The sequence below is a fragment of the Mastigoproctus giganteus genome, chromosome 3, assembly GCF_048544385.1.
Source record: "Mastigoproctus giganteus isolate SK-2022 chromosome 3, ASM4854438v1, whole genome shotgun sequence".
NCBI classification, from domain to species: domain Eukaryota; kingdom Metazoa; phylum Arthropoda; class Arachnida; order Uropygi; family Thelyphonidae; genus Mastigoproctus; species Mastigoproctus giganteus.
Genome location: NC_143577.1, coordinates 246,481,772 through 246,495,330, shown reverse-complemented (window position 1 = coordinate 246,495,330; position 13,559 = coordinate 246,481,772). Strand labels below are relative to the sequence as shown.

The window sequence follows — 13,559 nt, the reverse complement described above, 5'->3', positions numbered from 1 at the left end:
CCCTTGGTTTTCCAATAAATATGCTAAGGCTCTTCAAGATAAGAATGTTGCATATTACATTTGGCTTGCATCCAAATCTTCAGGTTCATTTTATGCCTACACCGAAGCTTGCAGTAATTGTAAAGCAGTTATTATTCAGTCCAAACTAGATTTTGAACAGGCTAAGAGCAAATAACTTGCTTCTTGTCCAATTGGTAGGCATGCATTATCGTCTCATGCTATAATTATTGGCTGCAACTTTACTCATCTGTATTTCCTCTGTCAAACCCGGATGATTTTATTGCTACCTCAGCTAAAGATAAAGCTGAACTGCTAGCACCATACTTTTCTTCTAACTCATGTATTGATGATCTTGGTAAATCACCTCCTGCCATTCCCAGTACACTTCATCTAATGCTTCCTGCAGTCTTCTGTCAATAGGATGTACAAAGAATTTTGAACAGTCTTGTTGCCAAGAAAGTGCCAGTTCCTGGTGGTATTTCTACATTTGTTCTGAAAATCTGTGTTCCTCAGCTTACTCCTGTTTTGTGTTGCCTTTTACACTTTATTGTTCCACTGATGTTTTCCCCTTCTGCTTGAAAATGTACTTAGATCCAGCCAGTGCTAGAAAGGTTGACAAATCCCTTCCATTTAATTATCATCCCATTCACTTCTACCTCTTTCTAAAGTAATGGAGAAATCCATTAACTGGCCGAATTATTCTACCATTGCATTCCACCTTCCAGTTCGGGAAACCTTGCCCTGCACAAACAGCTTGATTCTCTTGCCTCATTATCATTATCATCATTATCAGCCATTTTCAATCCACTGCAGGATGAAAGCTGCTCCAGCAACTTTCCAGCTCTTTCTGTTTTGTGCAATTGCAATCCATTTACTACCCACGAATTGAATGTTGTGAATGTTGTCTTCCAGGTGTTCTTTTAGCTCCTCTTGGGTACCATTCTGCTATTTTCTTAGTCCATCTGTCATCATATCTTCAAGCTGTGTGTCCTGCCCAAGTTCATTTCATTTCTTTAGTTTTGATAAGAATGTCATTTGTTTGTGTTTGCTGCCTAATCCATGTGTTTCTCTTCTTATCTACAGTCTGATTCCTTATATAATTCATTCCATTCTTCGCTGCATAGTTTTCAGTTTTTCTTCCATTCTTTTGGTGCGTGCTCAGGTTTCACTTATATAATCTCGCTTCCTCTATTCTGCCAGATGACTGGAGGGAGTCCAAAGTAGTGTGTATGGTGGGGGGGGGGGAATTGTTGAAGCCACATTATATGTAACCCCAGTGGCTCATATCTGGTGAGTATGGGTTTGGCACACCCAGGGTCCTGAGCTCCTTCTCTCTCTCTCTCTCTCTCTCTCTCTCTCTCTCTCTCTCTCTCTCTCTCTCTCTCTCTCTCTCTCAGAGTATTTCAGAAATGTGTTTTTTTTTTGTCTGGTGCAGCATAAGCCTCTGGCTTCCTTGCACCATATGGCTAATAATAATATCAAAAAGCTGGCTATATTCTTGCAGTATGCACACCATATCGGCAAATTTTGTTACTTCCTATAACCTGTCCCCTCCTCCACTTTACTATTGAATACATCATGAATAGTCAAATTAATAGTAGTAGTAGTAGTAGCATGTGATGCAAGAAAGCAAGTGTATGAGCTTATGCAGCAGCAGCCAAAAAAAAAAAATATCACATCATTCCCTCCAAATGCCTGTCCAGTTCCTCCTTAAATTTATTCAACCTATCAACTTCCACAACGAAAGATGGAAGTTTGTTCCAGCAATTAACCACCCGCTGGCCAAAGGCAAATTTCTGCACATCTATTCTACATCTGTCTTTTCTTAATTTGAATTTATGCCCCCTTAGGTTCGTAATCTGAACAAGTGGAAGGATCCCATCAGAATTCAGCGTGCTCAACCCATTCAAGGCCTTATACACCTCAATCAGATCTGCGCAGATGCCTAGTCTCCAGCCACTGCAATTTGCAGAACTTAAGCCTCTCTTGGTAAGATGATTCCTTCATTCCCCTCACCAATCTTGTTGCCCTTCTCTGTACACGCTCAAGTAAATCTACATCCTTCCTAAAATGAGGCTTCCAGACCTGTACGCAGTACTCAAGGCATGGCCTGACCATTGCCTTATACAGAGGGATAATCACCTCCTTTTCCCTGCTAGCAAAATTCCTATATATCATTGACAAAACCCCATGACCTGCCCTGGCAGCCTGTCTGCATTGCTCAGAAAACTTCATGACTGCACAATTACTCCCAGGTCTTTTTCATTTTCTACCACCTTAAGTGTAGTACCACATAGTTGGTATGTTTCTCTGGGGTTATTTTTGCAGTACTTTGCATTTGTCAAGGTTAAACTTCAGTTGCCACTTCTTAGCCCATCTCCCCAAATTATCTAGATCCTGTTGCAGTAGCACACTGCCATTACTGTCATTAACAACCCTGCCAACCTTTGTATCACCTGCAAACTTCGACATTATGCCTGATATACCTTCATCAATATCATTGATAAATATACAAAACAACAGTGGACCTAACACCGAACCCTGTGGAACTCCACTAATAACATTAGTCCACGATGAGCAGCACCCATTGATTACCACCCTCTGTCTTCTCCCATTTAACCATCCTTTTATTCATTGTAGCAACTTACCCCTAATACCATTCTGCTCCAATTTGTACAATAGTCTTCCATGTGCAACAGTATCAAAAGCTTTCCTGAAATCCAAATATATGATATCAAAATTATTTTTTTGCATCCAGTTCCTTTGTAACCACATCATAATATCCTATCAAATTTGTCAGACAAGACTTTCCCTTAACAAACCCATGCTGTGTCTGAATTATTGCAGCAGTTTGTCTCGATGATCCTGCAGTGCATCTTTAACCAGTGACTCCATTATTTTACTTGGAACAGAAGTTAAACTAACTGGTCTGTAATTACTCGTGTCACCCTTCGATCCCCATTTGTGAATTAGAACAAACTTAACTGCAAAAAGTTCTAAACCTCCCAAAAACTTCCTTGTACATTATACATTTCACAAATATTCATGATCTCAGTTCCAATTTCAGTGATGTCCATTTTTACTAACAGTCTACCAAGGCCCTCTTAATTTTTCCTCATAGAATCCCAATTATCAGATTAGTTCCCAGTTCTGATTAGTTGCTGTATAATTCCTTTCACTTCAAAGCTGATACTTATGCATATGTTCACTGATATTCTCTCTAAGGGACTTAGTAATTTGGAAACTCCTCTTTTGTGGCTTACTTTCTCTTTACCCCATTCTTTCAAATTCATCTGTTAATTCTGTTGTTCTCCAAACTCCACTAATCACTTGGAACATGTTGGCTTCCTTTCTTTGAAACTTGTCTTTCCCCACTCCAATTTCCTAACATTGAGGCAATTTTCCTCGGTAATTTTAATGTTCATTCTAGCTGGCTTCAGTTTTCTAGTCACATGGACTCAGCCAGTTAAGATGCCATATACATTTGCAGTTAATAAGACCTTGCACAGATCATTAATTTATCTACCAGAATAGCAGACAGTCCTAACCACACAGCTGACACTGTTGATCTTTTCTAATGAACAACTCTTCTCTAGGCACTGCAGATCACAACATACTGATGATTTCTTCTCCAATGGAGCTTTTCTCTCATGCCCATTCTCAGCTTTGTGGTGTTTGGCATTACAAGAATGCAAAATGGGATGTCATATTTTTATTTTACTTTTCCTTGGTTTGATTACTTTTTAAAACTTCTAATGTTGTTTGCTTGGATCATGGCAGTGAAATTATTATTCTAGGAATGAAATCTTTTATTCTGCGCTCCACCTTAAAATCTTGTCCTTTATTTTAATGGCGCCTCCGTAACCAGGTGGGAAGGAGCAGCAGCAGTGCGCAGCACACGCTTCTGACCAGGGTTCGAGCCTGGGTTCGAGCCCGGGTTCGAGGGTTTGAGCCCGTCACCACCAAATACGGAGGATGCTGTAAGGTCAAGGGAATGACCACCGCATATTCCCGGAGCAATATGGCCTTAGTTGCTAATGCTCCTAAAAACCAAATAACAAACAAATTTTATTTTAACCACCTCGTTTTTCCAATAAATATATTAAGGCTATTCAAGATAAGAATGTTGCATATCATAATTGGTTTGCATCCAAATCTTCAAGTTCATTTTTTGCTTGAGCTACATCAGTGTACATGGAGCTTTCTTATTGCCAGAAAGATCCAGGTACTGATGATGTTTGCCTACTTGTGCTCCTTAGCTCACTCCTGTTCAGTGTCACCTTTTTACACTTTTTTATTCTACTGGTGTTTCCGTCTGCTTCGAAATTTGCTCATGTAAAGCCATTTCCTAAAAAAAAAAAAAAGGGTGACAAATCCCTTATATTCAGTTTTCATCCCATTGCATTCACTTCTGCTCTTTCAAAAATAATGGAGAAATCCATTAATCACCAACTCTGAATTATTTTGAAATTTTCCATCTGATCAGTGATTGCCAATATGGATTTTGTCTGTTCAATCCACTGGTGATATATTGGCCTATGTTACCTATTATTATATGGACAAATTTAGTGGAAAAAGTTTGAAACTTAAGCAGTTGCTCTTGATATTTCAAAATTTTTTATTGTGCTTGGCATAAGGTTTTTAATAAAAGAACCTTCCATCTTGTGGATTGCTGACTGTTTTTTGTAACTGGTTATCTATTTTTTTCTCCAACTGCTCACTGTGGATGATCATAGATTGCTCTCTGTCTTCTGACTTTTCCATTAATGCTGATGTTCCCCAAGGTTAGGTTCATTTCTTTCTCCCACTCTTTACATCTAGTATATTAATGACCTTCTTCCACTGACCACAAACCTTATCCATAGTTTTGTGCTGATGATAGCACATTGTAGTCCACCTTTCAGTTCAAGAAACCTTTCCCAGTGCAAACAGCTTCAACTTCTCAAATATCCACCACCAGTTCTTTAAATTCTGATCTCCAAGTAATTCTTCAGTGGGTCAAAATTAACTTAGTTAATTTCAATACTTCAAAAAAGTTAGTCCTGTCTTATATCTTGTAAAAATCCATTTGCTTCTCCTATGCATGTCTTTAATTACATTTGATTAATTGGCATTAGCACATCAAGAATATTGCTTCCCCTGCATCTAAAAATTTAGGTTTCCTCTTTCACTCTTGCCATTACTTTTCTTCTAAACAACTGCCCATCTTAATAAAAATCTCAAATCTGCCCAACTATGGAATATTGGACTATTGTTCCTACATCTGGTGTGGTGGCTACAAACTTCTCTGAGATTTATAGACTCTATTCAAATGAGGGTAGTCAGGTTAATTAATGACCCGCTGTTACAATATCTCTCCATTCTCTCCCTCATAGAGGTTCTGTTTCTGTTGCATGCCTTTTCTAGATATTTCAATGAGCACTATTCTGAATTAGCTACTATAATTTCCCTTCTCTCTTCCAAACCAGTCTACATCCATTTACTGTCCAACCTTGCTTGGTAAATAAACTTTTTATAATCCTCATTTTTCTCTTCAACTGCAGCTTTCTGGAAAAACCTACCTCCACTTGTGTTTTCTGAAAAATACAAACTACAGAAATTCAAGTCTTATGTCAACATGTATCTTCTGTCTTCTCAAACTTCATCCTAAATACAGTACCAAATACTCTAGGTTCTGATATCTTTGGTATTTGGAGTTTTCATAAAAAATAATATATACATAATAGCTAATGATATGATACAATAGGGCAACTGTTATACAGGGTGTTAAAAAAATCACAGTCAATAATTTAAAGGTGAAAAGGACAAACTAAAATAAGCAAAAAAGTCCCAGTGAACATCAGGCCACAAATGAACCGTTTTCGAGGTAATGCACATTTTCTGTTAAGATCTGCCACTGACTGTGGGAGCACTCTGGGAGGGTAGTCTGTATTGCTGAAACCGTGTACACGCTGGATATGGTAGTAGTACAGTAATTGGCGGTGTAAAATTCGCCACACACTTCTGTGACTCTTAACATTTTCTGTTAAGATCTGCCACTGACTGTGGGAGCACTCTGGGAGGGTAGTCTGTATTGCTGAAACCGTGTACACGCTGGATATGGTAGTAGTACAGTAATTGGCGGTGTAAAATTCGCCACACACTTCTGTGACTCAGTACACACTCTTGTAGAGCAACCCTTCTTGTCGAACTTCCTGGATTTGGTTCTGTTCTTTCTAACACCCTTTCCTCAACATCAGGTGTTATGCTTCTGAGCCTGCCTGCTTGTACTCCATGTGTGAAGCACCCATGTTCTCTAAGGTATATCAATGCCTTAGAGCACCCATGTTCTCTAAGGCATTGATGTACCTTGGTGCATATTCATCAAGGTACATCAAGGCATTGATGTACCTTGATGAATGTGCACCTGTTTGGCTGCCTTCAGCGGGGAAATGCTTCTTGGCACAAACGTGCAGCTTCGAGTGCACTGCTGTTGAGTTTACCATACATGAAGTGCATGTCCGCATACTCTTTGCTGCTGTAATCTTTCTATTGTTGACTATCCTTTGACAAGTGCTGCTGGTTAAAACAAGTAACGCGGACATAATAGGGCTTACAGAGACGTGGTGCCACCCGGAAATTGGGGATGATGAGTTTCAGTATGGCTTGTATAATGTATTTAGGAAGGATTAGCATTAGTAGAGGCATTTGATGCAAGAAAGCAAGCTTATGCAGCATCAGCCAAAAAAAAAAAAAAAAAAACCACTTCCACTTCACCCCTCTTTTCGTTCAAAATACCTGTCCAGCTGAGCCTTAAACTTATTTAGGCTATCAACCTCCACCACAAGGGATGGAAGTCTGTTCCACCAACCAACCACCCGCTGGCTAAAGGCAAATTTCCGCACGTCTATCCTACATCTGTCTTTCCTCAATTTGAATTTATGCCCTCTCAGGTGATTATTCTGATCTAGAGGAAGAATCCCATCAGCATTGAGCATGCTCAAACCATTCAAGGCTTTATACACCTCTATCAGATCACCTCGCTGTTGTCTAGTCTCCAGACACTGTAATTTGCAAAACTTAAGCCTTTCTTTGTAAGAGCACCCCTTTGCTCCATTCACTAATCTTGTTGCCCTTCTCTGTACTCGTTCCAGCAGCTCTACATCCTTCTTGAAATGAGGCCTCCAGACCTGTATACAGTACTCTAGGTGTGGCCTGACCATTGCCTTATACAAGGGAATAATCACCTCCTTATCCCTGCTGGAAAAATTCCTGTATATCATTGACAATACTCCATGAGCTACTCTTGCAGCCCATCTGCACTGCTCAGAGAACTTCATATCTGCCTGCACAACCACCCCCAAGTCCCTTTCATTCTCTACTACTGTCAGTGTAGTACCACAGAGTTGATACGTTGCTCTGGGGTTGCTGTTTCCCATGTGTAGTACTTTACATTTGTCAATGTTAAACTTCATTTGCCACCTCTCAGCCCATCTGCTCAACCTTTCCAGATCCTGTTGCAGCAGCATAGTGTCAGTAGTGTCCTTGACAACCCTGCCAACCTTTGTATCGTCTGCAAACTTGGTCATTAAGCTTGATATACCATCATCAATATCATTTATAAATACAAAAAACAATAATGGGCCCAACACTGAGCCCTGAGGGACTCCACTAATAACATTAGTCCACGATGAGCAGTGTCCATTGATTACCACTCTCTGTATTCTCCCCCTCAACCACCCCTTTATCCATTGTAGCAATTTGCCTCCAATGTCACACTACTCCAATTTGTGTAGCAGTCTTCCATGTACAACAGTATCAAAAGCCTTTCTAAGATCCAAGTATATAATATCAAAGTTATTCCCTGCATCCAGTTCTTTTGTGACTGCATCATAGTATCCAATCAAGTTGGTCAGGTAAGACTTTCCCTTAACAAAACCATGCTGTGTCCGAGCTATAACTGAAGTCTTGTCTAAATGATCCTGCAGTGCTTCTTTAACCAGTGCCTCCATTAATTTTCCTGGAACAGAAGTTAAGCTCACAGGTCTATAATTATTTGTGTCAGCCTTTGATCCTCCTTTGTGAATTGGGGTCACATTTGCACATTTCCAGTCTATGGGTACCTCCCCTGAGTCCAAGGAAGCTCTCATAATTATGGCTAAGGGTTCGCTTATTTCCTTTAATATAACTGGATAGATCCCATCCACCCCGGGTGCCTTTCTTGTGTTTATCTTCAACAATTTCTCCTCCACTTTACTCCCAGTTATTTCAAGATTCTGTAGCTTACTGCTAGAGTTGAATACACCTCTGACATTCCCCTCGCTGAATAACTCCTCATGTGTGAATGTTGATGCAAAATATTCATTTAATTTGTTAGCTACCTGAGCATGATCATCAACAGTTGACCCATCAATATCAAGTGGACCAATCTGATTCATCCCCTTCCTTCTAGAGTTTACATAAGTAAAGAACTCTTTGCTGTTTAGGATCTAGATAGGATTGCAATTGTACTTCACACACAGCATTATCTGTTAAGGAGAAATCTTATCTGAACAATTTGATTGGATACTATGGTAAAAAAAAAATACTATGATGCAGTCACAAAGGAACTGGATGCAAAAATAATTTTAATATCATATACTGTGGATTCCTGTTAATCGGGGCAGCGTTTATTTGGGGCGAATCTTAAAAAAACAAAACCCAATCGAGAAAATAGCCAGGGTTTACTTCGCTTAATTAGGACAACATGCCGTTTAATCAGTTCAGGAGACCGCAGCACTGGAGATTACCCTACGATTGTCTCCGACCGTACACGTGGTTCGGTTCAGATTTCTGTAGGTCACAACCATAAAACAATTAGCAGTCACCTGTTTATTGGACTTTTCTGTTAGTGCAGTCTATCATAAACGGATAGTAAACTCGATCTTATTGAATTTGTGATAATACAGATAGCTGGAATTCTGATGAATAGTGTTCACACTTCCATGAAATCTTCAATTATATAAAAAAAATTATTTTCAGAATCTTCTCTTCATTCCTATTTTTAAAGCTTTGTAACTTGTTACTCCATTCTCACTTGCACGTATCATGTTATTTGCAATTTGTGTGTGCCATGTTCTTTGTTATTGATTGCTTATCTTTTTACTGTTTTAATTTTAAACCCCACCCACAAATGTCAGTGAACAGAAATGTCAACTAGTTAGTATGTACATATTACGGTATGTATTAATTATTCCGATTATCACGTATATTATTCCGATTTTCACGTATCATTTAATTGGTAAGGTAATAAAATGTGAATTTGTACTTAATATATCTTTACTTCTATAGCCTGTGGATAAATTTCCTCCTATTTTTGCTAATTAGAATTGCCGTTTAAGAGAATTAAAATTCAATTCACAAACGTGATCACAATGATGGCACTTACTACACATCATATAGTGAACGGTACTTTACTATGGTGAGTCCATCGTATCATGATTTGATTGTACAGTGAACCAATTGTAAAGTGGGGGTCCATTGTATTTTTAACTATTTACGTGAAACTTTGGTTAATTGGGGCAGCTGCTTAATCGTGTCCCAAATAACTGGAATCGACTATACTTGGATTTCAGTAAAGCTTTTTATACTCTTGCACATGGAAGACCGCTGTACAAATTTGGTCAGTGGCCAAATCTTGAGTACTGCCTATATGTCTGCAGTACTCAAAATGTGAGTACTGCTTATTCATCTCTACCATTTTAGGAAGAATACAGTGCTGCTGGAATGGGTTCAGAGCAGGGAAAATGATTGGCGAGGGGAACAAAGGAGTGCTGTTTCTACAAAAGGCTTCAATTCTTCAAATTGCAGCATCTGGAGACTAGGTGCCTCCGATATTATCTGATTGTTGCGTTTAAGGCTTTGAATGGATTCAGAAGCCAAAAGCTCGTATAATTCTTTCTCAGACTACGCACATGAGAGTGCATAAATTCAAATTGAGGAAGGGTGGTTGCACAACAGATGTGCAGAAATTTGCCTTTAGACAGCAGGTGGTTGATTGCCTAAACAAACTGTCATCTGTTATTGTGGAAGTTGGATAGCTCAAATAAATTCAAGTATTCTTGGAACTGGACAAACTATTGGAGGGACTTTATAGGTGAAATGGAAAGTTTTTTTTTTTTTTTTTTTTTTTCTGTTGAAGTTGTATAAGTTTGCTTTCTTGCATTCTTACTTAACTCATGCTACTTTATCCATTCTTTATTCAAAATTTTTGCTTTGTCATGTATTTCCCATATATGTTTTTCACCCATACCCCCCCTTTCAGTTTATATTTATTTTTTACACTTGCACAATAACAACACTATTCAGGATGCAAATGAACTGCATATTAATGCCATTCTCTTCTTTTTAGTCAAGTTATTTCTGCTTTTCTTTTGAAAGTTTACATTGCGACATTTTATTACACCACATGGTAAACTATAAAATGCAGAAGTGCATACAGTATATTCCCTTATGTAGCAGGTCACAAAATTGAATCATAGATGCATATGTGGCAATATGATGTCATTCCAAAACCTAAGCAAAGATTCCCATGTATGGTATATGTCTACATGGGAGGCTTTCATTATGAAACATCTGTTTAGTATTATGTTATTTTGCAAATTGGTTTTTGTGTAAAGAGCACCTAATATGGAATCATATTTGCTTTTAGAAATTGACTACCTTGAAAAGTCAAATAGAAAATATATAATATAAATTTTTAGTAGTTTACACCAACCTTGCGTTGAAATAATAAAACAAAAACAAAAATTAATAATTTAATAAAATTAAACCAGTATTACTAATTTACAATAAATTAGTAAATTAGAAAATAAATGTAGAAAACAAAAAGAAAAAGAATACCATAAAATATAATAAAATATACAGAATTAAAAGTGCTAAAATCTGAAGCTTTCGAAGGCTGCTGAGAAAGAAGGCAGAGCCTTCGAAAGATTCAGATTTTAGCACTTTTAATTCTGTATGTTTTATTTTATTTTATGGTATTCTTTTTCTTTTTATTTTATATACTTATTGTAAATTAGTAATCCTGGTTTAATTTTATTAAACTATTAAATTTGTTTTTTGTTTTATTATTTCAACGCAAGGTTAGTGTAAACTACTAAAAATTTATATTATGAATATGCCCAACCCCAGAGAGAGGCCTATTTGAAAAATGTAGAAAATATATTACCCTGCCAAATCCAATAAACTCTTTTTGTTTTATGAAGGAGATGAACAAATCTTGGATTTTAAATGTGAGACACATAAACATCTTGGCTTTATTTCAAGTTTTAATATTTTATGCTTTTGTCTAAGTTGACCTTAAAATTTGAAATAATTTTTTAGCATTTCAAATGTTAACATTCGTGCTGGAATATTTTGAATACATTGCATATTATCATTTTATCATTACATTAACATTGAGTAATTGCTTTCAAATTATGATGGGAATACGGCCTATTTTAAGTATATTATTTTGTATTTTATATTTTTATATAGGAAGAGCTGCATTGCAGAAACGTATCATGGCACTTCTCAGGAAAATCGAACACTGTACTCAAGGCTGTTCACAGGTAACATTATTCAAATTCTTATGTTTGCTTATTCACGATTTACTTTATTTCATTACTTGAAAAGCAAATACAGAATTGTGATGAAGGAAAAAAAGAATAAATGAAGATAAAATAAAAAGTTACGCCAATAAAATTGATGTAAAAAAATGACAAATTTGATTCTTGTAACAAGTTACTCAACAGAGGATTGTTAGTTAACTGAGGACTTACTTAATAGGTATAAATCATGTTGAGAAAAAGTTTTGTCAAATTATGATAAATGAGAATTCAAAGAGGGTAGGGAAGTTTTTAAAGCTAAAAGTAAATAGGGCACCTGGGGGTTGACAATATATCCTCTTGGATTTGGAGGATTTCCGTACAGATTGGAGATGAGGAAATAACTCTTATATTCACAAAGGGCAGGTTAAAGGGTGAAGTGAATAATTAGACACCTTTATATTAAAGTTTGACATTCATTCAGGTGCAGATCATCTTGACAGGAATGCATTTATATAGCAGTCACAGAATGGAGTTATTAAGGAAACACCCTGCCTGATATGTCTGTTTAACTATAAAGGGAACTGAATGAGACATATGGCAGAGAAGAAAAATGCATGGGATACATACAAATTAATGGAAGCCTATGATAGATATGTTGGTCTGTAACCAAGTCACAAAGGAGATTAGGCAGGCAAAGGCAGATTATGAAAAATCCTTGGCAAAGGATGCAAAGAAAAACAGAAAAGAGTTCTTTACCTATTTAAACTCAAGAAGGAAAGGGATGAATCAGATTGGTCCACTGGATGTTGATGGTTCAACAGTTGAGGATCCTGCTCAGGTGGCTAACAATCTAAACAAGTATTTTGCATCTACATTCACACATGAGGAGTTATTCAGGAAGGGGAATGTCGTAGGTGAAGTAAACATTGGCAGTGAGCTAGATGATTTTCTAATAACTGAGAGGAAAGTGGAGGAGAAATTGTTGAGGATAAACATTAAAAAGGCACCCGAGGTGGATGGGATCTATCCAGTTATATTAAAGGAGGCAGCAAAGGAAGTAAGCAAACCCCTAGCCATAATTATGAGAGCTTCTTTGGACTCAGGGGAGGTACCCATAGACTGGAGATGTGTAAAAGTAACCCCAATTCACAAAGGAGAATCAAAGGCTGACACAAGTAATTATAGACCTGTTAGTTTAATTTCGGTTCCAGGAAAATTAATGGAGGCACTGGTTAAAGAAGCACTGCAGGATCATCTAGACAAGAATTCAGTTATAGCTCAGACACAGCATGGTTTTGTTAAGGGCAGGTCTTGTCTGACCACTTTGATTGGATACTATGATGTAGTCATAAAAGAACTGGATGCTGGGAATAACTTTGATATTATATATTTGGATCTTAGAAAAGCTTTTGATACTGTTGCACATGGAAGATTGCTGCACAAATTGGAGCAGTGTGGCATTGGAGGCAAATTGCTGCTATGGATAAAGGGATGGTTGAGTGGCAGAAGACAGAGAGTGGTAATCAATGGACACTGCTCAACGTGGACTAATGTTATTAGTGGAGTTCCTCAGGGCTCAGTGTTGGGTCCATTGTTGTTTTCTGTATTTATAAATGATATTGATGATGGTATATCAAGCTTAATGTCCAAGTTTGCAGACGATACAAAGGTTGGCAGGGTTGTTAAGGACACTACTGATGCTATGCTGCTGCAACAGGATCTGGAAAGGTTGAGCAGATGGGCTGAGAGGTGGCAAATGAAGTTTAACATTGACAAATGTAAAGTACTACGTATGGGAAACAGTAACCTCAGATCAACGTATCAACTCTGTGGTACTATGCTGACAGTGGTAGAGAATGAAAAGGACCTGGGGGTAATTGTGCAGGCAGATATGAAGTTCTCTGAGCAGTGCAGACGAGCTGCAAGAGTAGCTCATGGTGTCTTGTCAATGATATACAGGAATTTTTCTAGCAGATATAGGGATGTGATTATTCCCTTGTATAAGGCATT

General features: G+C 37.7%; 1 protein-coding gene across 1 annotated transcript in view; it reads left to right on the top strand.

Moving 5' to 3' along the window:
- Nf1 (neurofibromin 1) overlaps positions 1-13,559 on the top strand; it is a 1,111,953-nt gene that overhangs the window by 439,737 nt on the left and 658,657 nt on the right. The window contains exon 18 of the mRNA XM_090369763.1: positions 11,497-11,570. Coding sequence (XP_090225889.1) covers positions 11,497-11,570 — 74 coding nt within the window. The remainder of the gene's footprint in view (positions 1-11,496; positions 11,571-13,559) is intronic.